The sequence below is a fragment of the Salmo salar genome, unplaced genomic scaffold (assembly GCF_905237065.1).
Source record: "Salmo salar unplaced genomic scaffold, Ssal_v3.1, whole genome shotgun sequence".
Taxonomy (NCBI): Eukaryota; Metazoa; Chordata; class Actinopteri; order Salmoniformes; family Salmonidae; genus Salmo; species Salmo salar.
This window is the reverse complement of record NW_025547988.1, coordinates 115,981-139,181: the sequence shown is the minus strand read 5'-3', so window position 1 is coordinate 139,181 and position 23,201 is coordinate 115,981. Positions and strand designations below refer to the sequence as shown.

Genomic DNA, 23,201 nt, shown 5'->3' with positions numbered 1-23,201 from the left:
GCTACCAGGCTGTGTTGTCATGTGTTGCTACCATGCTGTGTTTCTACCATGCTGTGCTCTCATGTGGTTCTACCATGCTGTGTTGTCATGTGTTGCTACCATGCTGTGTTGCTACCATTCTGTGTTGCTACCATGCTGTGTTGTCATGTGTTGCTACCATGCTGTGTTGTCATGTGTTTCTACCATGCTGTGTTGTCATGTGTTGCTACCATGCTATGTTGCTACCATGCTGTGTTGTCATGTGTTGCTACCATGCTGTGTTGTCATGTGCTGCTACCATGCTGTGTTGTTACCATGCTGTGTTGTCATGTGTTGCTACCATGCTGTGTTGCTACCATGCTGTGTTGTCATGTGTTGCTACCATGCTGTGTTGTCATGTGTTGCTACCATGCTGTGCTGTCATGTCTTCCTACCATGCTGTGCTGTCATGTGTTGCTGCCTTGCTGTGTTTCTACCATGCTGTGTTGCTACCATGCTGTGTTGCTACCATGCTGTGTTGTCAAGTGTTGCTGCCATGCTGTACTGTCATGTGTTGCTACCATGCTGTGTTGCTGCCATGCTGTGATGTCATGTGTTTCTACCATGCTGTGTTGCTACCATGCTGTGTTATGTGATGCTACCATGCTGTGTTGTCAAGTGTTGCTGCCATGCTGTGCTGTCATATGTTGCTACCATGCTATGTTGCTGCCATGCTGTGATGTCATGTGTTTCTACCATGCTGTGTTGTCATGTGTTGCTACCATGCTGTGTTGCTGCCATGCTGTGTTTCTACCATGCCGTGCTGTCATGTGTTGCTGCCTTGCTGTGTTGCTACCATGCTGTGTTGCTACCAGGCTGTGTTGTCATGTGTTGCTACCATGCTGTGTTGCTACCATTCTGTGCTCTCATGTGTTGCTACCATGCTGTGTTGTCATGTGTTGCTACCATGCTGTGTTGCTACCATGCTGTGTAATGTGATGCTACCAAGCTGTGTTGTCATGTGTTGCTACCATGCTGTGTTGCTGCCATACTGTGCTCTCATGTGTTGCTTCCATGCTGTGTTGCTACTAGGCTGTGTTGTCATGTGTTGCTACCATGCTGTGTTGTCATGTGTTTCTACCATGCTGTGTTGCTACCAGGCTGTGTTGTCATGTGTTGCTGCCATGCTGTGTTGCTACCATGCTGTGCTCTCATGTGTTGCTACCATGCTGTGTTGCTGCCATGCTGTGTTGCTACCATGCTGTGCTGTCATGTGTTGCTGCCATGCTGTGTTGCTACCATGCTGTGCTCTCATGTGTTTCTACCATGCTGTGTTGCTGCCATGCTGTGTTGCTACCATGCTGTGCTGTCATGTGTTGCTACCATGCTGTGTTGTCATGTGTTGCTACCATGCTGTGTTGCTACCATTCTGTGTTTCTACCATGCTGTGTTGTCATGTGTTGCTACCATGCTGTGTTGTCATGTGTTGTTACCATGCTGTGTTGTCATGTCCTACTACCATGCTGTGTTGTCATGTCCTCCTACCATGCTGTGTTGTCATGTGTTGCTACCATGCTCTGTTGTCATGTGTTGCTACCATGCTGTGTTTCTACCATGCTGTGTTGTCATGTGTTGCTACCATGCTGTGTTGCTAACATGCTTTGTTGTCATGTGTTTCTACCATCTTGTGGTGCTACCATGCTGTGTTGTCATGTGTTGCTGCCTTGCTGTGTTGCTACAATGCTGTGTTGTCATGTGATGCTACCATGCTTGAATCTACCATGCTGTGTTGCTACCATGCTGTGTTGTCATGTGTTGCTGCCTTGCTGTGTTGGCATGTGTTGCTACCATGCTGTGTTTCTACCATGCTGTGTTGCTACCATGCTGTGTTTCTACCGTGCTGTGTTGTCACCATGCTGTGTTGCTACCATGCTCGTTGCTGCCATGCTGTGTTGTCATGTGTTTCTACCATGCTGTGTTGCTACCATGCTGTGTTGTCATGTTCTGCTACCATGCTGTGTTGTCATGTGCTGCTACCATGCTGTGTTGTTACCATGCTTTGTTGTCATGTGTTGCTACCATGCTGTGTTGCTACCATGCTGTGTTGCTACCATGCTGTGTTGTCATGTTTTGCTACCATGCTGTGTTGTCATGTGTTGCTACCATGCTGTGCTGTCATGTGTTCCTACCATGCTGTGCTGTCATGTGTTGCTGCCTTGCTGTGTTTCTACCATGGTGTGTTGTCATGAGATGCTACCATGCTGTGTTGATACCATACTGTGTTGTCATGTGTTGCTGTCTTGCTGGTATGCTACCATGCTGTGTTGCTACCATGCTGTGTTGTCATGTGATGCTACCATGCTGTGTTTCTACCATGCTGTGCTGTCATGTGATGCTACCATGCTGTGTTGTTACCATGCTGTGTTGTCATGTGTTGCTACCATGCTGTGTTGCTACCATGCTGTGTTGCTACCATGCTGTGTTGTCATGTTTTGCTACCATGCTGTGTTGTCATGTGTTTCTACCATGCTGTGCTGTCATGTGTTCCTACCATGCTGTGCTGTCATGTGTTGCTGCCTTGCTGTGTTTCTACCATGGTGTGTTGTCACGAGATGCTACCATGCTGTGTTGATACCATACTGTGTTGTCATGTGTTGCTGTCTTGCTGGTATGCTACCATGCTGTGTTGCTACCATGCTGTGTTGTCATGTGATGCTACCATGCTGTGTTTCTACCATGCTGTGCTGTCATGTGATGCTACCATGCTGTGTTGCTACCATGCTGTGCTGTCATGTGTTTCTACCATTCTGTGTTGCTACCATGCTGTGATGTCATGTGTTGCTACCATGCTGATTGTCATGTATTGCTACCATGCTGTGTTTTCATGTGTTGCTACCATGCTGTGTTGCTACCATGCTGTGTTGTCATGTGTTTCTACCATGCTGTGTTGCTACCATGCTGTTTTGCTGCCATGCTGTGTTGTCATGTGTTGCTACCATGCTGTGTTGCTACCATGCAGTGTTGTCATGTGTTGCTACCATGCTGTGTTGTCATGTGTTTCTACCATGCTGTGTTTCTACCATGCTGTGTTTCTACCATGCTGTGTTGTCATGTTTTCTACCATGCTGTGTTGTCATGTGTTGCTACCATGCTGTGCTGTCATGTGTTGCTACCATGCTGTGCTGTCATGTGTTGCTGCCTTGCTGTGTTGCTACCATGCTGTGTTGTCATGTGATTCTACCATGCTGTGTTGCTACCATGCTGTGTTGTCATGTGTTGCTGCCTTGCTGTGTTGCTACAATTCTGTGTTGTCATGTGATGCTACCATGCTGTGTTGCTACCATGCTGTGTTGTCATGTGTTTCTGCCTTGCTGTGTTGCTACAATGCTGTGTTGTCATGTGATGCTACCATGCTGTGTTTCTACCATGGTGTGTTGTCATGAGATTCTACCATGCTGTGTTGATACCATGCTGTGTTGTCATGTGTTTCTGCTTTGCTGTGTTGCTACCATGCTGTGTTGCTACCATGCTGTGTTGTCTTGTGTTGCTACCATGCTGCGTTGCTACCATGCTGCATTTCTACCATGCTGAGTTGTCATGTGTTGCTACCATGCTGTGTTATGTGTTTCTACCATGCTGTGTTGCTACCATGCTGTGTTGTTATGTGTTTCTACCATGCTGTGTTGCTACCATGCTGTGTTGTTATGTGTTGCTACCATGCTGTGTTGCTACCATGCTGTGTTGTCTTGTGTTGCTACCATTCTGTGTTATGTGTTTCTACCATGCTGTGTTGCTACCATGCTGTGTTGTCATGTGTTGCTACCATGCTGCGTTGCTACCATGCTGCATTGCTACCATGCTGTGTTGTCATGTGTTGCTACCATGCTGTGTTATGTGTTTCTACCATGCTGTGTTGCTACCATGCTGTGTTGTTATGTGTTTCTACCATGCTGTGTTTCTACCATGCTGTGTTGTTATGTGTTGCTACCATGCTGTGTTGCTACCATGCTGTGTTGTCATGTGTTGCTACCATGCTGTGTTATGTGTTTCTACCATGCTGTGTTGCTACCATGCTGTGTTGTCATGTGTTGCTACCATGCTGCGTTGCTACCATGCTGCATTGCTACCATGCTGTGTTGTCATGTGTTGCTACCATGCTGTGTTATGTGTTTCTACCATGTTGTGTTGCTACCATGCTGTGCTGTCATGTGTTGCTACCATGCTGTGTTATGTGTTTCTACCATGCTGTGTTGCTACCATGCTGTGTTATGTGTTTCTACCATGCTGTGTTGCTACCATGCTGTGTTGTCATGTGTTGCTACCATGCTGTGTTGCTACCATGCTGCGTTGCTACCATGCTGTGCTGTTATGTGTTGCTACCATGCTGTGTTGTCATGTGTTGCTACCATGCTGTGTTGCTACCATGCTGCGTTGCTACCATGCTGTGCTGTTATGTGTTGCTACCATGCTGTGTTGCTACCATGCTGTGTTGCTACCATGCTGTGTTGCTACCATGCTGTGTTGTCAAGTGTTGCTACCCGTGCTGTTGCTACCATGCTGTGTTGCTGCCATGCTGTGTTGTCATGTGTTGCTACCATGCAGTGTTGCTACCATGCTGTGTTGCTACCATGCTGTGTTGCTACCATGCTGTGTTGCTACCATGCTGTGTTGTTATGTGTTTCTACCATGCTGTGCTGTCATGTGATGCTACCATGCTGTGTTGCTACCATGCTGTGCTGTCATGTGTTTCTACCATTCTGTGTTGCTACCATGCTGTGATGTCATGTGTTGCTACCATGCTGATTGTCATGTATTGCTACCATGCTGTGTTTTCATGTGTTGCTACCATGCTGTGTTGCTACCATGCTGTGTTGTCATGTGTTTCTACCATGCTGTGTTGCTACCATGCTGTGTTGCTGCCATGCTGTGTTGTCATGTGTTGCTACCATGCTGTGTTGCTACCATGCAGTGTTGTCATGTGTTGCTACCATGCTGTGTTGTCATGTGTTTCTACCATGCTGTGTTTCTACCATGCTGTGTTTCTACCATGCTGTGTTGTCATGTTTTCTACCATGCTGTGTTGTCATGTGTTGCTACCATGCTGTGCTGTCATGTGTTGCTACCATGCTGTGCTGTCATGTGTTGCTGCCTTGCTGTGTTGCTACCATGCTGTGTTGTCATGTGATTCTACCATGCTGTGTTGCTACCATGCTGTGTTGTCATGTGTTTCTGCCTTGCTGTGTTGCTACAATTCTGTGTTGTCATGTGATGCTACCATGCTGTGTTGCTACCATGCTGTGTTGTCATGTGTTTCTGCCTTGCTGTGTTGCTACAATGCTGTGTTGTCATGTGATGCTACCATGCTGTGTTGCTACCATGGTGTGTTGTCATGAGATTCTACCATGCTGTGTTGATACCATGCTGTGTTGTCATGTGTTTCTGCTTTGCTGTGTTGCTACCATGCTGTGTTGCTACCATGCTGTGTTGTCTTGTGTTGCTACCATGCTGCGTTGCTACCATGCTGCATTTCTACCATGCTGTGTTGTCATGTGTTGCTACCATGCTGTGTTATGTGTTTCTACCATGCTGTGTTGCTACCATGCTGTGTTGTTATGTGTTTCTACCATGCTGTGTTGCTACCATGCTGTGTTGTTATGTGTTGCTACCATGCTGTGTTGCTACCATGCTGTGTTGTCTTGTGATGCTACCATGCTGCGTTGCTACCATGCTGCATTGCTACCATGCTGTGTTGTCATGTGTTGCTACCATGCTGTGTTATGTGTTTCTACCATGCTGTGTTGCTACCATGCTGTGTTGTCATGTGTTGCTACCATGCTGCGTTGCTACCATGCTGCATTGCTACCATGCTGTGTTGTCATGTGTTGCTACCATGCTGTGTTATGTGTTTCTACCATGTTGTGTTGCTACCATGCTGTGCTGTCATGTGTTGCTACCATGCTGTGTTATGTGTTTCTACCATGCTGTGTTGCTACCATGCTGTGTTATGTGTTTCTACCATGCTGTGTTGCTACCATGCTGTGTTGTCATGTGTTGCTACCATGCTGTGTTGCTACCATGCTGCGTTGCTACCATGCTGTGCTGTTATGTGTTGCTACCATGCTGTGTTGTCATGTGTTGCTACCATGCTGTGTTGCTACCATGCTGCGTTGCTACCATGCTGTGCTGTTATGTGTTGCTACCATGCTGTGTTGCTACCATGCTGTGTTGCTACCATGCTGTGTTGTCAAGTGTTGCTACCGTGCTGTTGCTACCATGCTGTGTTGCTGCCATGCTGTGTTGTCATGTGTTGCTACCATGCTGTGTTGCTACCATGCTGTGTTGCTACCATGCTGTGTTGCTACCATGCTGTGTTGTTATGTGTTTCTACCATGCTGTGTTGTCAAGTGTTTCTACCATGCTGTGTTGTCAAGTGTTTCTACTATGCTGTGTTGTCAAGTGTTTCTACCGTGCTGTTGCTACCATGCTGTGTTGCTACCGTGCTGTTGCTACCATGCTGTGTTGCTACCATGCTGTGTTGTTATGTGTTGCTACCATGCTGTGTTGTTATGTGTTGCTACCATGCTGTGTTGTTATGTGTTGCTACCATGCTGTGTTATGTGTTGCTACCATGCTGTGTTATGTGTTGCTACCATGCTGTGTTATGTGTTGCTACCATGCTGTGTTATGTGTTGCTACCATGCTGTGTTATGTGTTGCTACCATGCTGTGTTATGTGTTTCTACCATGCTGTGTTGCTACCATGCTGTGTTGTCATGTGTTGCTACCATGCTGTGTTGTTGTCTTAGGTATCTCTGTATGTAGTGTTGTGTTGTCTCTCTTGTCGTGATGTGTGTTTTGTCCTGTATTTGTATTGTATTTTTAATCCCAGCCCCCGTCCCAACAGGAGTCCTTTAGCCTTTTGGTAGGAAGTCTATGTCAATAACAATTTATTCTGAACTGACTTTCCTAGTTAAAAAAGGTTAAATATATGAATATAAAATATACAGTATATATTTAGGGATGGGGGGGGGTATATAAATTCATCTTGCAACCAAAACAGATGGACAGGAACAAAGACAGACAGGTAGGAACATCAGACACAAACACACTACTTACCAATGGTGTTAAATAGACCTGTAGATGATAAGACAAAGAACAAGAAAGTCAGTTAGGAGACATGTTGACACATAAACCCATCATGTTATTATCAAACCCTGCTGGTACCTCCTCAGAGCCTGGTTCCTCTCTACCCAGTACAGCCAGTAGAGGACTGGTCACCCCTCAGAGACTGGTTCCTCTCTACACAGTACAGCCAGTAGAGGACTGGTCACCCCTCAGAGCCTGGTTCCTCTGGTCTACCCAGTACAGCCAGTAGAGGACTGGTCACCCCTCAGAGCCTGGTTCCTCTGGTCTACCCAGTACAGCCAGTAGAGGACTGGTCACCCCTCAGAGCCTGGTTCCTCTCTACACAGTACAGCCAGTAGAGGACTGGTCACCCCTCAGAGCCTGGTTCCTCTCTACCCAGTACAGCCAGTAGAGGACTGGTCACTCCTCAGAGCCTGGTTCCTCTGGTCTACCCAGTACAGCCAGTAGAGGACTGGTCACCCCTCAGAGCCTGGTTCCTCTGGTCTACCCAGTACAGCCAGTAGAGGACTGGTCACCCCTCAGAGCCTGGTTCCTCTCTACCCAGTACAGCCAGTAGAGGACTGGTCACCCATCAGAGCCTGGTTCCTCTCTACCCAGTACAGACAGTAGAGGACTGGTCACCCATCAGAGCCTGGTTCCTCTCTACCCAGTACAGCCAGTAGAGGACTGGTCACCCCTCAGAGCCTGGTTCCTCTGGTCTACCCAGTACAGCCAGTAGAGGACTGGTACCTCCTCAGAGCCTGGTTCCTCTCTACCCAGTACAGCCAGTAGAGGACTGGTCACTCCTCAGAGCCTGGTTCCTCTCTACCCAGTACAGCCAGTAGAGGACTGGTCACCCCTCAGAGCCTGGTTCCTCTCTACCCAGTACAGCCAGTAGAGGACTGGTCACCCCTCAGAGCCTGGTTCCTCTCTACCCAGTACAGCCAGTAGAGGACTGGTCACCCCTCAGAGCCTGGTTCCTCTCTACCCAGTACAGCCAGTAGAGGACTGGTCACCCCTCAGAGCCTGGTTCCTCTCTACCCAGTACAGACAGTAGAGGACTGGTCACCCATCAGAGCCTGGTTCCTCTCTACCCAGTACAGCCAGGAGAGGACTGGTCACCCCTCAGAGCCTGGTTCCTCTGGTCTACCCAGTACAGCCAGTAGAGGACTGGTCACCCCTCAGAGCCTGGTTCCTCTGGTCTACCCAGTACAGCCAGTAGAGGACTGGTCACCCCTCAGAGCCTGGTTCCTCTGGTCTACCCAGTACAGCCAGTAGAGGACTGGTCACCCCTCAGAGCCTGGTTCCTCTGGTCTACCCAGTACAGCCAGTAGAGGACTGGTCACCCCTCAGAGCCTGGTTCCTCTGGTCTACCCAGTACAGCCAGTAGAGGACTGGTCACCCATCAGAGCCTGGTTCCTCTGGTCTACCCAGTACAGCCAGTAGAGGACTGGTCACCCATCAGAGCCTGGTTCCTCTGGTCTACCCAGTACAGCCAGTAGAGGACTGGTCACCCATCAGAGCCTGGTTCCTCTGGTCTACCCAGTACAGCCAGTAGAGGACTGGTCACCCATCAGAGCCTGGTTCCTCTGGTCTACCCAGTACAGCCAGTAGAGGACTGGTCACCCATCAGAGCCTGGTTCCTCTGGTCTACCCAGTACAGCCAGTAGAGGACTGGTCACCCATCAGAGCCTGGTTCCTCTGGTCTACCCAGTACAGCCAGTAGAGGACTGGTCACCCATCAGAGCCTGGTTCCTCTGGTCTACCCAGTACAGCCAGTAGAGGACTGGTCACTCCTCAGAGCCTGGTTCCTCTCTACCCAGTACAGTCAGTAGAGGACTGGCCACCCCTCAGAGCCTGGTTCCTCTGGTCTACCCAGTACAGCCAGTAGAGGACTGGTCACCTCTCAGAGCCTGGTTCCTCTCTACCCAGTACAGCCAGTAGAGGACTGGTCACTCCTCAGAGCCTGGTTCCTCTGGTCTACCCAGTACAGCCAGTAGAGGACTGGTCACCCCTCAGAGCCTGGTTCCTCTGGTCTACCCAGTACAGCCAGTAGAGGACTGGTCACCCCTCAGAGCCTGGTTCCTCTGGTCTACCCAGTACAGCCAGTAGAGGACTGGTCACCCCTCAGAGCCTGGTTACTCTCTACCCAGTACAGCCAGTAGAGGACTGGTCACCCCTCAGAGCCTGGTTCCTCTCTACCCAGTACAGCCAGTAGAGGACTGGTCACCCCTCAGAGCCTGGTTCCTCTGGTCTACCCAGTACAGCCAGTAGAGGACTGGTCACCCCTCAGAGCCTGGTTCCTCTCTACCCAGTACAGCCAGTAGAGGACTGGTCACCCCTCAGAGCATGGTTCCTCTCTACCCAGTACAGCCAGTAGAGGACTGGTCACCCCTCAGAGCCTGGTTCCTCTGGTCTACCCAGTACAGCCAGTAGAGGACTGGTACCTCCTCAGAGCCTGGTTCCATCTACCCAGTACAGCCAGTAGAGGACTGGTCACCTCTCAGAGCCTGGTTCCTCTGGTCTACCCAGTACAGCCAGTAGAGGACTGGTCACCCCTCAGAGCCTGGTTCCTCTGGTCTACCCAGTACAGCCAGTAGAGGACTGGTCACCCCTCAGAGCCTGGTTCCTCTGGTCTACCCAGTACAGCCAGTAGAGGACTGGTCACCCCTCAGAGCCTGGTTCCTCTGGTCTACCCAGTACAGCCAGTAGAGGACTGGTCACCCCTCAGAGCCTGGTTCCTCTGGTCTACCAGTACAGCCAGTAGAGGACTGGTCACCCTCAGAGCCTGGTTCCTCTCTACCCAATACAGCCAGTAGAGGACTGGTCACCCCTCAGAGCCTGGTTCCTCTGGTCTACCCAGTACAGCCAGTAGAGGACTGGTCACCCCTCAGAGCCTGGTTCCTCTCTACCCAGTACAGCCAGTAGAGGACTGGTCACCCCTCAGAACCTCGTTCTTCTGGTCTACCCAGTACAGCCAGTAGAGGACTGGTCACCCCTCAGAGCCTGGTTCCTCTCTTCCCAGTACAGCCAGTAGAGGACTGGTCACCCCTCAGAATCTCGTTCTTCTGGTCTACCCAGTACAGCCAGTAGAGGACTGGTCACCCCTCAGAGTCTGGTTCCTCTCTACCCAGTACAGCCAGTAGAGGACTGGTCACCCCTCAGAGCCTGGTTCCTCTGGTCTACCCAGTACAGCCAGTAGAGGACTGGTCACCCCTCAGAGCCTGGTTCCTCTCTTCCCAGTACAGCCAGTAGAGGACTGGTCACCCCTCAGAATCTCGTTCTTCTGGTCTACCCAGTACAGCCAGTAGAGGACTGGTCACCCCTCAGAGTCTGGTTCCTCTCTACCCAGTACAGCCAGTAGAGGACTGGTCACCCCTCAGAGCCTGGTTCCTCTGGTCTACCCAGTACAGCCAGTAGAGGACTGGTCACCCATCAGAGCCTGGTTCCTCTGGTCTACCCAGTACAGCCAGTAGAGGACTGGTCACCCCTCAGAGCCTGGTTCCTCTCTACCCAGTACAGCCAGTAGAGGACTGGTCACCCCTCAGAGTCTGGTTCCTCTGGTCTACCCAGTACAGCCAGTAGAGGACTGGTCACCCCTCAGAGCCTGGTTCCTCTGGTCTACCCAGTACAGCCAGTAGAGGACTGGTCACCCCTCAGAGCCTGGTTCCTCTCTACCCAATACAGCCAGTAGAGGACTGGTCACCCATCAGAGCCTGGTTCCTCTGGTCTACCCAGTACAGCCAGTAGAGGACTGGTCACCCCTCAGAGCCTGGTTCCTCTGGTCTACCCAGTACAGCCAGTAGAGGACTGGTCACCCATCAGAGCCTGGTTCCTCTGGTCTACCCAGTACAGCCAGTAGAGGACTGGTCACCCCTCAGAGCCTGGTTCCTCTCTACCCAGTACAGCCAGTAGAGGACTGGTCACCCCTCAGAGCCTGGTTCCTCTCTTCCCAGTACAGCCAGTAGAGGACTGGTCACCCCTCAGAGCCTGGTTCCTCTCTTCCCAGTACAGCCAGTAGAGGACTGGTCACCCCTCAGAGCCTGGTTCATCTGGTCTACCCAGTACAGCCAGTAGAGGACTGGTCACCCCTCAGAGCCTGGTTCCTCTGGTCTACCCAGTACAGCCAGTAGAGGACTGGTCACCCATCAGAGCCTGGTTCATCATACCCATGAAATAATCATCTCTACCTTCTTGACCTTTGTGCTGTTTTGTCATGTGTTACTACCATGCTGTGCTGTCATGTGTTGCTACCATGCTGTGTTGCTACCAGGCTGTGTTGTCATGTGTTGCTACCATGCTGTGTTGTCATGTGTTGCTACCATGCTGTGTTGCTACCAGGCTGTGTTGTCATGTGTTGCTACCATGCTGTGTTGTCATGTGTTGCTACCATGCTGTGTTGCTACCATGCTGTGTTGTCATGTGTTGCTACCATGCTGTGTTGTCATGTGTTTCTACCATGCTGTGTTGTCATGTGTTGCTACTATTCTCTGTTGTCATGTGTTTCTACCATGCTGTGTTTCTACCATGCTGTGTTGTCATGTGTTGCTACCATGCTGTGTTGCTCCCAGGCTGTGTTGCTACCATGCTGTGTTGTCATGTGTTGCTACCATGCTGTGTTGTCATGTGTTGCTACCATGCTGTGTTATGTGTTTCTACCATGCTGTGTTGCTACCATGCTGTGTTATGTGTTTCTACCATGCTGTGTTGCTACCATGCTGTGTTGTCATGTGTTGCTACCATGCTGTGTTGTTGTCTTAGGTATCTCTGTATGTAGTGTTGTGTTGTCTCTCTTGTCGTGATGTGTGTTTTGTCCTGTATTTGTATTGTATTTTTAATCCCAGCCCCCGTCCCAGCAGGAGTCCTTTAGCCTTTTGGTAGGAAGTCTATGTCAATAACAATTTATTCTGAACTGACTTTCCTAGTTAAAAAAGGTTAAATATATGAATATAAAATATACAGTATATATTTAGGGATGGGGGGGGTATATAAATTCATCTTGCAACCAAAACAGATGGACAGGAACAAAGACAGACAGGTAGGAACATCAGACACAAACACACTACTTACCAATGGTGTTAAATAGACCTGTAGATGATAAGACAAAGAACAAGAAAGTCAGTTAGGAGACATGTTGACACATAAACCCATCATGTTATTATCAAACCCTGCTGGTACCTCCTCAGAGCCTGGTTCCTCTCTACCCAGTACAGCCAGTAGAGGACTGGTCACCCCTCAGAGACTGGTTCCTCTCTACCCAGTACAGCCAGTAGAAGACTGGTCACCCCTCAGAGCCTGGTTCCTCTGGTCTACCCAGTACAGCCAGTAGAGGACTGGTCACCCCTCAGAGCCTGGTTCCATCTACCCAGTACAGCCAGTAGAGGACTGGTCACCCCTCAGAGACTGGTTCCTCTCTACCCAGTACAGCCAGTAGAGGACTGGTCACTCCTCAGAGCCTGGTTCCTCTCTACCCAGTACAGCCAGTAGAGGACTGGTCACCCCTCAGAGACTGGTTCCTCTCTACACAGTACAGCCAGTAGAGGACTGGTCACCCCTCAGAGCCTGGTTCCTCTCTACCCAGTACAGCCAGTAGAGGACTGGTCACCCCTCAGAGCCTGGTTCCTCTGGTCTACCCAGTACAGCCAGTAGAGGACTGGTCACCCCTCAGAGCCTGGTTCCTCTCTACCCAGTACAGCCAGTAGAGGACTGGTCACCCCTCAGAGCCTGGTTCCATCTACCTAGTACAGCCAGTAGAGGACTGGTCACCCCTCAGAGCCTGGTTCCTCTGGTCTACCCAGTACAGCCAGTAGAGGACTGGTCACCCCTCAGAGCCTGGTTCCTCTGGTCTACCCAGTACAGCCAGTAGAGGACTGGTCACCCCTCAGAGCCTGGTTCCTCTGGTCTACCCAGTACAGCCAGTAGAGGACTGGTCACCCCTCAGAGTCTGGTTCCTCTCTACCCAGTACAGCCAGTAGAGGACTGGTCACCCCTCAGAGCCTGGTTCCTCTGGTCTACCGAGTACAGCCAGTAGAGGACTGGTCACCCCTCAGAGCCTGGTTCCTCTGGTCTACCCAGTACAGCCAGTAGAGGACTGGTCACCCCTCAGAGCCTGGTTCCTCTGGTCTACCCAGTACAGCCAGTAGAGGACTGGTCACCCCTCAGAGCCTGGTTCCTCTGGTCTACCCAGTACAGCCAGTAGAGGACTGGTCACCCCTCAGAGCCTGGTTCCTCTGGTCTACCCAGTACAGCCAGTAGAGGACTGGTCACCCCTCAGAGCCTGGTTCCTCTGGTCTACCCAGTACAGCCAGTAGAGGACTGGTCACCCCTCAGAGCCTGGTTCCTCTCTACCCAGTACAGCCAGTAGAGGACTGGTCACCCCTCAGAGCCTGGTTCCTCTGGTCTACCCAGTACAGCCAGTAGAGGACTGGTCACCCCTCAGAGCCTGGTTACTCTCTACCCAGTACAGCCAGTAGAGGACTGGTCACCCCTCAGAGCCTGGTTCCTCTGGTCTACCCAGTACAGCCAGTAGAGGACTGGTCACCCCTCAGAGCCTGGTTACTCTCTACCCAGTACAGCCAGTAGAGGACTGGTCACCCCTCAGAGCCTGGTTCCTCTCTACCCAGTACAGCCAGTAGAGGACTGGTCACCCCTCAGAGCCTGGTTCCTCTGGTCTACCCAGTACAGCCAGTAGAGGTCTGGTCACCCCTCAGAGCCTGGTTCCTCTCTACCCAGTACAGCCAGTAGAGGACTGGTCACCCCTCAGAGCCTGGTTCCTCTGGTCTACCCAGTACAGCCAGTAGAGGACTGGTACCTCCTCAGAGCCTGGTTCCATCTCACCCAGTACAGCCAGTAGAGGACTGGTCACCCCTCAGAGCCTGGTTCCTCTCTACCCAGTACAGCCAGTAGAGGACTGGTCACCCCTCAGATCCTGGTTCCTCTCTACCCAGTACAGCCAGTAGAGGACTGGTCACCCCTCAGAGCCTGGTTCCTCTCTACCCAGTACAGCCAGTAGAGGACTGGTCACCCCTCAGAGCCTGGTTCCTCTGGTCTACCCAGTACAGCCAGTAGAGGACTGGTCACCCCTCAGAGCCTGGTTCCTCTGGTCTACCCAGTACAGCCAGTAGAGGACTGGTCACCCATCAGAGCCTGGTTCCTCTGGTCTACCCAGTACAGCCAGTAGAGGACTGGTCACCCCTCAGAGCCTGGTTCATCATACCCATGAAATAATCATCTCTACCTTCTTGACCTTTGTGCTGTTTTGTCATGTGTTTCTACCATGCTGTGTTACTACCATGCTGTGCTGTCATGTGTTGCTACCATGCTGTGTTGCTACCAGGCTGTGTTGTCATGTGTTGCTACCATGCTGTGTTGCTACCATGCTGTGTTATGTGTTTCTACCATGCTGTGTTGCTACCATGCTGTGTTGTCATGTGTTGCTACCACGCTGTGTTGTTGTCTTAGGTATCTCTGTATGTAGTGTTGTGTTGTCTCTCTTGTCGTGATGTGTGTTTTGTCCTGTATTTGTATTGTATTTTTAATCCCAGCCCCCGTCCCAACAGGAGTCCTTTAGCCTTTTGGTAGGAAGTCTATGTCAATAACAATTTATTCTGAACTGACTTTCCTAGTTAAAAAAGGTTAAATATATGAATATAAAATATACAGTATATATTTAGGGATGGGGGGGGTATATAAATTCATCTTGCAACCAAAACAGATGGACAGGAACAAAGACAGACAGGTAGGAACATCAGACACAAACACACTACTTACCAATGAGGTTAAATAGACCTGTAGATGATAAGACAAAGAACAAGAAAGTCAGTTAGGAGACATGTTGACACATAAACCCATCATGTTATTATCAAACCCTGCTGGTACCTCCTCAGAGCCTGGTTCCTCTCTACCCAGTACAGCCAGTAGAGGACTGGTCACCCCTCAGAGCCTGGTTCCTCTCTACCCAGTACAGCCAGTAGAGGACTGGTCACCCCTCAGAGCCTGGTTCCATCTACCTAGTACAGCCAGTAGAGGACTGGTCACCCCTCAGAGCCTGGTTCCTCTGGTCTACCCAGTACAGCCAGTAGAGGACTGGTCACCCCTCAGAGCCTGGTTCCTCTGGTCTACCCAGTACAGCCAGTAGAGGACTGGTCACCCCTCAGAGCCTGGTTCCTCTGGTCTACCCAGTACAGCCAGTAGAGGACTGGTCACCCCTCAGAGCCTGGTTCCTCTCTACACAGTACAGCCAGTAGAAGACTGGTCACCCCTCAGAGCCTGGTTCCTCTGGTCTACCGAGTACAGCCAGTAGAGGACTGGTCACCCCTCAGAGCCTGGTTCCTCTGGTCTACCCAGTACAGCCAGTAGAGGACTGGTCACCCCTCAGAGCCTGGTTCCTCTGGTCTACCCAGTACAGCCAGTAGAGGACTGGTCACCCCTCAGAGCCTGGTTCCTCTGGTCTACCCAGTACAGCCAGTAGAGGACTGGTCACCCCTCAGAGCCTGGTTCCTCTGGTCTACCCAGTACAGCCAGTAGAGGACTGGTCACCCTCAGAGCCTGGTTCCTCTGGTCTACCCAGTACAGCCAGTAGAGGACTGGTCACCCCTCAGAGCCTGGTTCCTCTCTACCCAGTACAGTCAGTAGAGGACTGGTCACCCCTCAGAGCCTGGTTCCTCTCTACCCAGTACAGCCAGTAGAGGACTGGTCACCCCTCAGAGCCTGGTTCCTCTCTACCCAGTACAGTCAGTAGAGGACTGGTCACCCCTCAGAGCCTGGTTCCTCTCTACCCAGTACAGCCAGTAGAGGACTGGTCACCCCTCAGAGCCTGGTTCCTCTCTACACAGTACAGCCAGTAGAAGACTGGTCACCCCTCAGAGCCTGGTTCCTCTGGTCTACCGAGTACAGCCAGTAGAGGACTGGTCACCCCTCAGAGCCTGGTTCCTCTGGTCTACCCAGTACAGCCAGTAGAGGACTGGTCACCCCTCAGAGCCTGGTTCCTCTGGTCTACCCAGTACAGCCAGTAGAGGACTGGTCACCCCTCAGAGCCTGGTTCCTCTGGTCTACCCAGTACAGCCAGTAGAGGACTGGTCACCCTCAGAGCCTGGTTCCTCTGGTCTACCCAGTACAGCCAGTAGAGGACTGGTCACCCCTCAGAGCCTGGTTCCTCTCTACCCAGTACAGTCAGTAGAGGACTGGTCACCCCTCAGAGCCTGGTTCCTCTCTACCCAGTACAGCCAGTAGAGGACTGGTCACCCCTCAGAGCCTGGTTCCTCTCTACCCAGTACAGTCAGTAGAGGACTGGTCACCCCTCAGAGCCTGGTTCCTCTCTACCCAGTACAGCCAGTAGAGGACTGGTCACCCCTCAGAGCCTGGTTCCTCTCTACACAGTACAGCCAGTAGAAGACTGGTCACCCCTCAGAGCCTGGTTCCTCTGGTCTACCGAGTACAGCCAGTAGAGGACTGGTCACCCCTCAGAGCCTGGTTCCTCTGGTCTACCCAGTACAGCCAGTAGAGGACTGGTCACCCCTCAGAGCCTGGTTCCTCTGGTCTACCCAGTACAGCCAGTAGAGGACTGGTCACCCCTCAGAGCCTGGTTCCTCTGGTCTACCCAGTACAGCCAGTAGAGGACTGGTCACCCCTCAGAGCCTGCTTCCTCTGGTCTACCCAGTACAGCCAGTAGAGGACTGGTCACCCCTCAGAGCCTGGTTCCTCTGGTCTACCCAGTACAGCCAGTAGAGGACTGGTCACCCCTCAGAGCCTGGTTCCTCTCTACCCAGTACAGCCAGTAGAGGACTGGTCACCCCTCAGAGCCTGGTTACTCTCTACCCAGTACAGCCAGTAGAGGACTGGTCACCCCTCAGAGCCTGGTTCCTCTGGTCTACCCAGTACAGCCAGTAGAGGACTGGTCACCCCTCAGAGCCTGGTTCCTCTGGTCTACCCAGTACAGCCAGTAGAGGACTGGTCACCCCTCAGAGTCTGGTTCCTCTCTACCCAGTACAGCCAGTAGAGGACTGGTCACCCCTCAGAGCCTGGTTCCTCTGGTCTACCGAGTACAGCCAGTAGAGGACTGGTCACCCCTCAGAGCCTGGTTCCTCTGGTCTACCCAGTACAGCCAGTAGAGGACTGGTCACCCCTCAGAGCCTGGTTCCTCTGGTCTACCCAGTACAGCCAGTAGAGGACTGGTCACCCCTCAGAGCCTGGTTCCTCTGGTCTACCCAGTACAGCCAGTAGAGGACTGGTCACCCCTGAGAGCCTGGTTCCTCTGGTCTACCCAGTACAGCCAGTAGAGGACTGGTCACCCCTCAGAGCCTGGTTACTCTCTACCCAGTACAGCCAGTAGAGGACTGGTCACCCCTCAGAGCCTGGTTCCTCTGGTTTACCTAGTACAGCCAGTAGAGGACTGGTCACCCCTCAGAGCCTGGTTCCTCTGGTCTACCCAGTACAGCCAGTAGAGGACTGGTCACCCCTCAGAGCCTGGTTCTTCTCTACACAGTATAGCCAGTAGAGGACTGGTCACCCCTCAGAGCCTGGATCCTCTGGTCTACCCAGTACAGCCAGAAGAGGACTGGTCACCCCTCAGAGCCTGGTTCCTCTGGTCTACCCAGTACAGCCAGTAGAGGACTGGTCACCCCTCAGAGCCTGGTTCCTCTGGTCTACCCAGTACAGCCAGAAGAGGACTGGTCACCCCTCAGAGCCTGGTTCCTCTGGTCTACCCAGTACAGCCAGTAGAGAGGTTCTTACCCAGGTGATAGACTAGATAAGGTTTATATTCCAGTGATATGTAACCAGAGGTAGAGAGGTTCTTACCCAGGTGATAGACTAGATAAGGTTTATATTCCAGTGATATGTAACCAGAGGTAGAGAGGTTCTTACCCAGGTGATAGACTAGATAAGGTTTATATTCCAGTGATATGTAACCAGAGGTAGAGAGGTTCTCACCCAGGTGATAGACTAGATAAGGTTTATATTCCAGTGATATGTAACCAGAGGTAGAGAGGTTCTTACCCAGGTGATAGACTAGATAAGGTTTATATTCCAGTGATATGTAACCAGAGGTAGAGAGGTTCTTACCCAGGTGATAGACTAGATAAGGTTTATATTCCAGTGATATGTAACCAGAGGTAGAGAGGTTCTTACCCAGGTGATAGACTAGATAAGGTTTATATTCCAGTGATATGTAACCAGAGGTAGAGAGGTTCTTACCCAGGTGATAGACTAGATAAGGTTTATATTCCAGTGATATGTAACCAGAGGTAGAGAGGTTCTTACCCAGGTGATAGACTAGATAAGGTTTATATTCCAGTGATATGTAACCAGAGGTAGAGAGGTTCTTACCCAGGTGATAGACTAGATCAGGTTTATATTCCAGTGATATGTAACCAGAGGTAGAGAGGTTCTTACCCAGGTGATAGACTAGATAAGGTTTATATTCCAGTGATATGTAACCAGAGGTAGAGAGGTTCTTACCCAGGTGATAGACTAGATAAGGTTTATATTCCAGTGATATGTAACCAGAGGTAGAGAGGTTCTTACCCAGGTGATAGACTAGATCAGGTTTATATTCCAGTGATATGTAACCAGAGGTAGAGAGGTTCTTACCCAGGTGATAGACTAGATCAGGTTTATATTCCAGTGATATGTAACCAGAGATAGAGAGGTTCTTACCCAGGTGATAGACTAGATAAGGTTTATATTCCAGTGATATGTAACCAGAGGTAGAGAGGTTCTTACCCAGGTGATAGACTAGATAAGGTTTATATTCCAGTGATATGTAACCAGAGGAAGAGAGGTTCTTACCCAGGTCTTTGACAACGTCAGGTTCCAGATCCAGTAGAATCTTGTAAAATGTAGATTTCACTCTTGTTGTGTCTTCTGCTTCTTCTAGGGCCTTGAACAACAGTCTCATCTGGTCCTGGCTGGTCCCGGCAGCACTGATCTGAGAGTTCATCTCATCAGGGATCAAGTCCTTCTTGTGCAGCTCAGATGCTATGGATTTCCCCTCGGAAACATTCTGAATGAGGTGGTCCTTGTTTCTGGTCACAAACTGGGCATCACCTAGTCAGGTTAGATGTAGAGTTATATACTGTAGAACAAGAGGACATTACTAGTCAGGTTAGATGTAGAGTTATATACTGTAGAACAAGAGGACATTACTAGTCAGGTTAGATGTAGAGTTATATACTGTAGAACAAGAGGACATTACTAGACAGGTTAGATGTAGAGTTATATACTGTAGAACAAGAGGACATTACTAGTCAGGTTAGATGTAGAGTTATATACTGTAGAACAAGAGGACATTACTAGTCAGGTTAGATGTAGAGTTATATACTGTAGAACAAGAGGACATTACTAGTCAGGTTAGATGTAGAGTTATATACTGTAGAACAAGAGGACATTACTAGTCAGGTTAGATGTAGAGTTATATACTGTAGAACAAGAGGACATTACTAGTCAGGTTAGATGTAGAGTTATATACTGTAGAACAAGAGGACATTACTAGTCAGGTTAGATGTAAGAGTTATATACTGTAGAACAAGAGGACATTACTAGTCAGGTTAGATGTAGAGTTATATACTGTAGAACAAGAGGACATTACTAGTCAGATACTGTATACTTACGCCTTTTTTCCTGTTCCAATTTATAGTCCTTCACTGTAGACACAAGGAACCACACAGGTCTTAAAACACAAATTAATATACAGTATAACCATTAAAACCATTAACAGTTGACCCATCAGTATTATAGTAATAAACCATGAGGTCTGTGATTAACAGTTGATCCATCAGTATTATAGTAATAAACCATGAGGTCTGTGATTAACAGTTGACCCATCAGTATTATAGTAATAAACCACGAGGTCTGTGATTAACAGTTGACCCATCAGTATTATAGTAATAAACCATGAGGTCTGTGATTAACAGTTGATCCATCAGTATTATAGTAATAAACCATGAGGTCTGTGATTAACAGTTGAGCCATCAGTATTATAGTAATAAACCATGAGGTCTGTGATTAACAGTTGACCCATCAGTATTATAGTAATAAACCATGAGGTCTGTGATTAACAGTTGACCCATCAGTATTATAGTAATAAACCATGAGGTCTGTGATTAACAGTTGACCCATCAGTATTATAGTAATAAACCATGAGGTCTGTGATTAACAGTTGACCCATCAGTATTATAGTAATAATCATAATCTCTATATGTGAAACTCTAACAAGACAACAGCCCACTTACTTCGTTCTTCCAAATCTTTTATAATCTTCTTATCTGTAGACAAAATAAAACAAATGTATAAAAGCATTACAATAATAGTCACTAAAAAGCCTGGAAACATGAACATTGATTAATGTTCTGTGTTTTCTGATTGTAAACACACACACAAATATATACGGTCTATTAAAAACACAAATGAATATACATTATAACCATTAAAAGCATGAGGTCTGGGATTAACAGTTGAGCCATCAGTATTATAGTAATAAACCATGAGGTCTGTGATTAACAGTTGACCCATCAGTATTATAGTAATAAACCATGAGGTCTGTGATTAACAGTTGACCCATCAGTATTATAGTAATAAACCATGAGGTCTGTGATTAACAGTTGACCCATCAGTATTATAGTAATAAACCATGAGGTCTGTGATTAACAGTTGACCCATCAGTATTATAGTAATAAACCATGAGGTCTGTGATTAACAGTTGACCCATCAGTATTATAGTAATGATCATAATCTCTTTATGTGAAACTCTAACAAGACACCAGACCACTTACCTCGTTCTTCCCATCGTTGTCTTTGCTTCTCTGTAGACAAAATACAACACATGTGTAAAAGCAATATAGTAAAAAGTACAATAATAATTAATAATCATTAAAAGCCTGGATGTCTGTTTCCACTCGGTAATCTAATTAGCATAATGCTAAACTAAACTCTGACTTTAGTGTCTGGGGGTCTAAAAAGGTATTTCACCCATTTTGCTCTACAAGCTTCACACTGGTACCTATATATAGTTATATCCTGATCTAATACAGGTCTGAAGGTAACCTGGTATAAATGAATAGAGTCTAATGGACAGGATATGGGTCATTCCTAGTTATATCCTGATCTAATACAGGACTGGTCTGAAGGTAACCTGGTATAAATGAATAGAGTCTAATGGACAGGATATGGATCATTCCTAGTTATATCCTGATCTAATACAGGACTGGTCTGAAGGTAACCTGGTATAAATGAATAGAGTCTAATGGACAGGATATGGATCATTCCTAGTTATATCCTGATCTAATACAGGACTGAAGGTAACCTGGTATAAATGAATAGAGTCTAATGGACAGGATATGGATCATTCCTAGTTATATCCTGATCTAATACAGGACTGGTCTGAAGGTAACCTGGTATAAATAAATAGAGTCTAATGAACAGGATATCGGTCATGGGACCAGTCAGAGATCAGGTTAAACTCACCTTCAGTATGTTTAATATCTCTGACTGAGGGACTCTTAATGATGACACATCAAGGTTAAACTCACCTTTCATATGTTTTCTCCACCAGTAGACACCACCAGCTGAAGCTGTAAGAACTACAACAGCTGCTGCTAGTAGACCAACAATCAACCCTACGTGTGATTTAGGAAACACGTCATCTGAAACAGAGAAGCCATGTCAAACCATTACAACACTACATATATACTGTACAGGAAGTAAAGCATCATTTATAAATACAGTACTACTGAAAACAGACCAATCAGGTCATCCCTTAGGAAACCGTCCTCCACTAACTAGTCTAACTAACTAGAGGTCTCAGGTATTTGGGTTAACCAATGAAGACCTCACCTGGGACATGAATCTCTGTCTCCTTCATGTGGTTGATCTCCTGCTGTTGAACTCTACAGGTGAACCTGTTGGTGTCAGTCTGGTTCACGGTGACATGTCGTCTCACAGTGTAGAGGCCCTCTGAGTCCCTGTGTCTCTCTGGAGGTCCATCAGCAGGGAGGATGGTTCCAGAACTGTCCAGCCACTCCATCTCAGGTTCAGGAAACCAGCCTCCAGACTCACACTTCAGGACCACCCCCCAGTCTTTAGTTCCATCAATAGATATCACTGGCTGAGATACAGCACCTACACCGATACAAGATAAAACAGAGATCACTGGCTGAGATACAGCACCTACACAGATACCAGATAAAACAGATCACTGGCTGAGATACAGCACCTACACAGATACAAGATAAAACAGATCACTGGCTGAGATACAGCACCTACACAGATACAAGATAAAACAGAGATCACTGGCTGAGATACAGCACCTACACAGATACCAGATAAAACAGATCACTGGCTGAGATACAGCACCTACACAGATACCAGATAAAACAGATCACTGGCTGAGATACAGCACCTACACAGATACCAGATAAAACAGATCACTGGCTGAGATACAACACCTACACAGATACAAGATAAAACAGATCACTGGCTGAGATACAGCACCTACACAGATACAAGATAAAACAGAGATCACTGGCTGAGATACAGCACCTACACAGATACCAGATAAAACTGATCACTGGCTGAGATACAGCACCTACACAGATACAAGATAAAACAGATCACTGGCTGAGATACAGCACCTACACAGATACAAGATAAAAACAGATCACTGGCTGAGATACAGCACCTACAGATACCAGATAAAACTGATCACTGGCTGAGATACAGCACCTACACAGATACCAGATAAAACAGATCACTGGCTGAGATACAGCACCTACACAGATACAAGATAAAACAGATCACTGGCTGAGATACAGCACCTACACAGATACCAGATAAAACAGATCACTGGCTGAGATACAGCACCTACACAGATACAAGATAAAACAGATCACTGGCTGAGATACAGCACCTACACAGATACAAGATAAAACAGATCACTGGCTGAGATACAGCACCTACACAGATACCAGATAAAACAGATCACTGGCTGAGATACAGCACCTACACAGATACAAGATAAAACAGATCACTGGCTGAGATACAGCACCTACACAGATACCAGATAAAACAGATCACTGGCTGAGATACAACACCTACACAGATACCAGATAAAACAGATCACTGGCT

The 23,201-nt window shown here is 48.6% G+C and overlaps 1 protein-coding gene across 13 annotated transcripts in view; it reads right to left on the bottom strand.

Annotated features, from left to right (window-relative positions):
- The window catches only part of LOC106596219 (butyrophilin subfamily 3 member A2), an 80,965-nt gene that overhangs the window by 42,462 nt on the left and 15,302 nt on the right, over positions 1 to 23,201 (bottom strand). For 6 of the 13 annotated variants that reach the window (XM_045711775.1, XM_045711774.1, XM_045711777.1 and 3 more), the window contains exons 3-11: positions 21,912 to 22,196; positions 21,608 to 21,721; positions 20,852 to 20,881; positions 20,312 to 20,344; positions 19,691 to 19,723; positions 18,870 to 19,127; positions 14,853 to 14,870; positions 12,153 to 12,170; positions 7,074 to 7,091 (exon numbers count right to left, since the gene is read on the bottom strand). In XM_045711775.1, coding sequence (XP_045567731.1) covers positions 7,074 to 7,091; positions 12,153 to 12,170; positions 14,853 to 14,870; positions 18,870 to 19,127; positions 19,691 to 19,723; positions 20,312 to 20,344; positions 20,852 to 20,881; positions 21,608 to 21,721; positions 21,912 to 22,196 — 807 coding nt within the window. The remainder of the gene's footprint in view (positions 1 to 7,073; positions 7,092 to 12,152; positions 12,171 to 14,852; positions 14,871 to 18,869; positions 19,128 to 19,690; positions 19,724 to 20,311; positions 20,345 to 20,851; positions 20,882 to 21,607; positions 21,722 to 21,911; positions 22,197 to 23,201) is intronic. The other 7 variants (XM_045711776.1, XM_045711782.1, XM_045711778.1 and 4 more) reach the window with 6 other exon arrangements.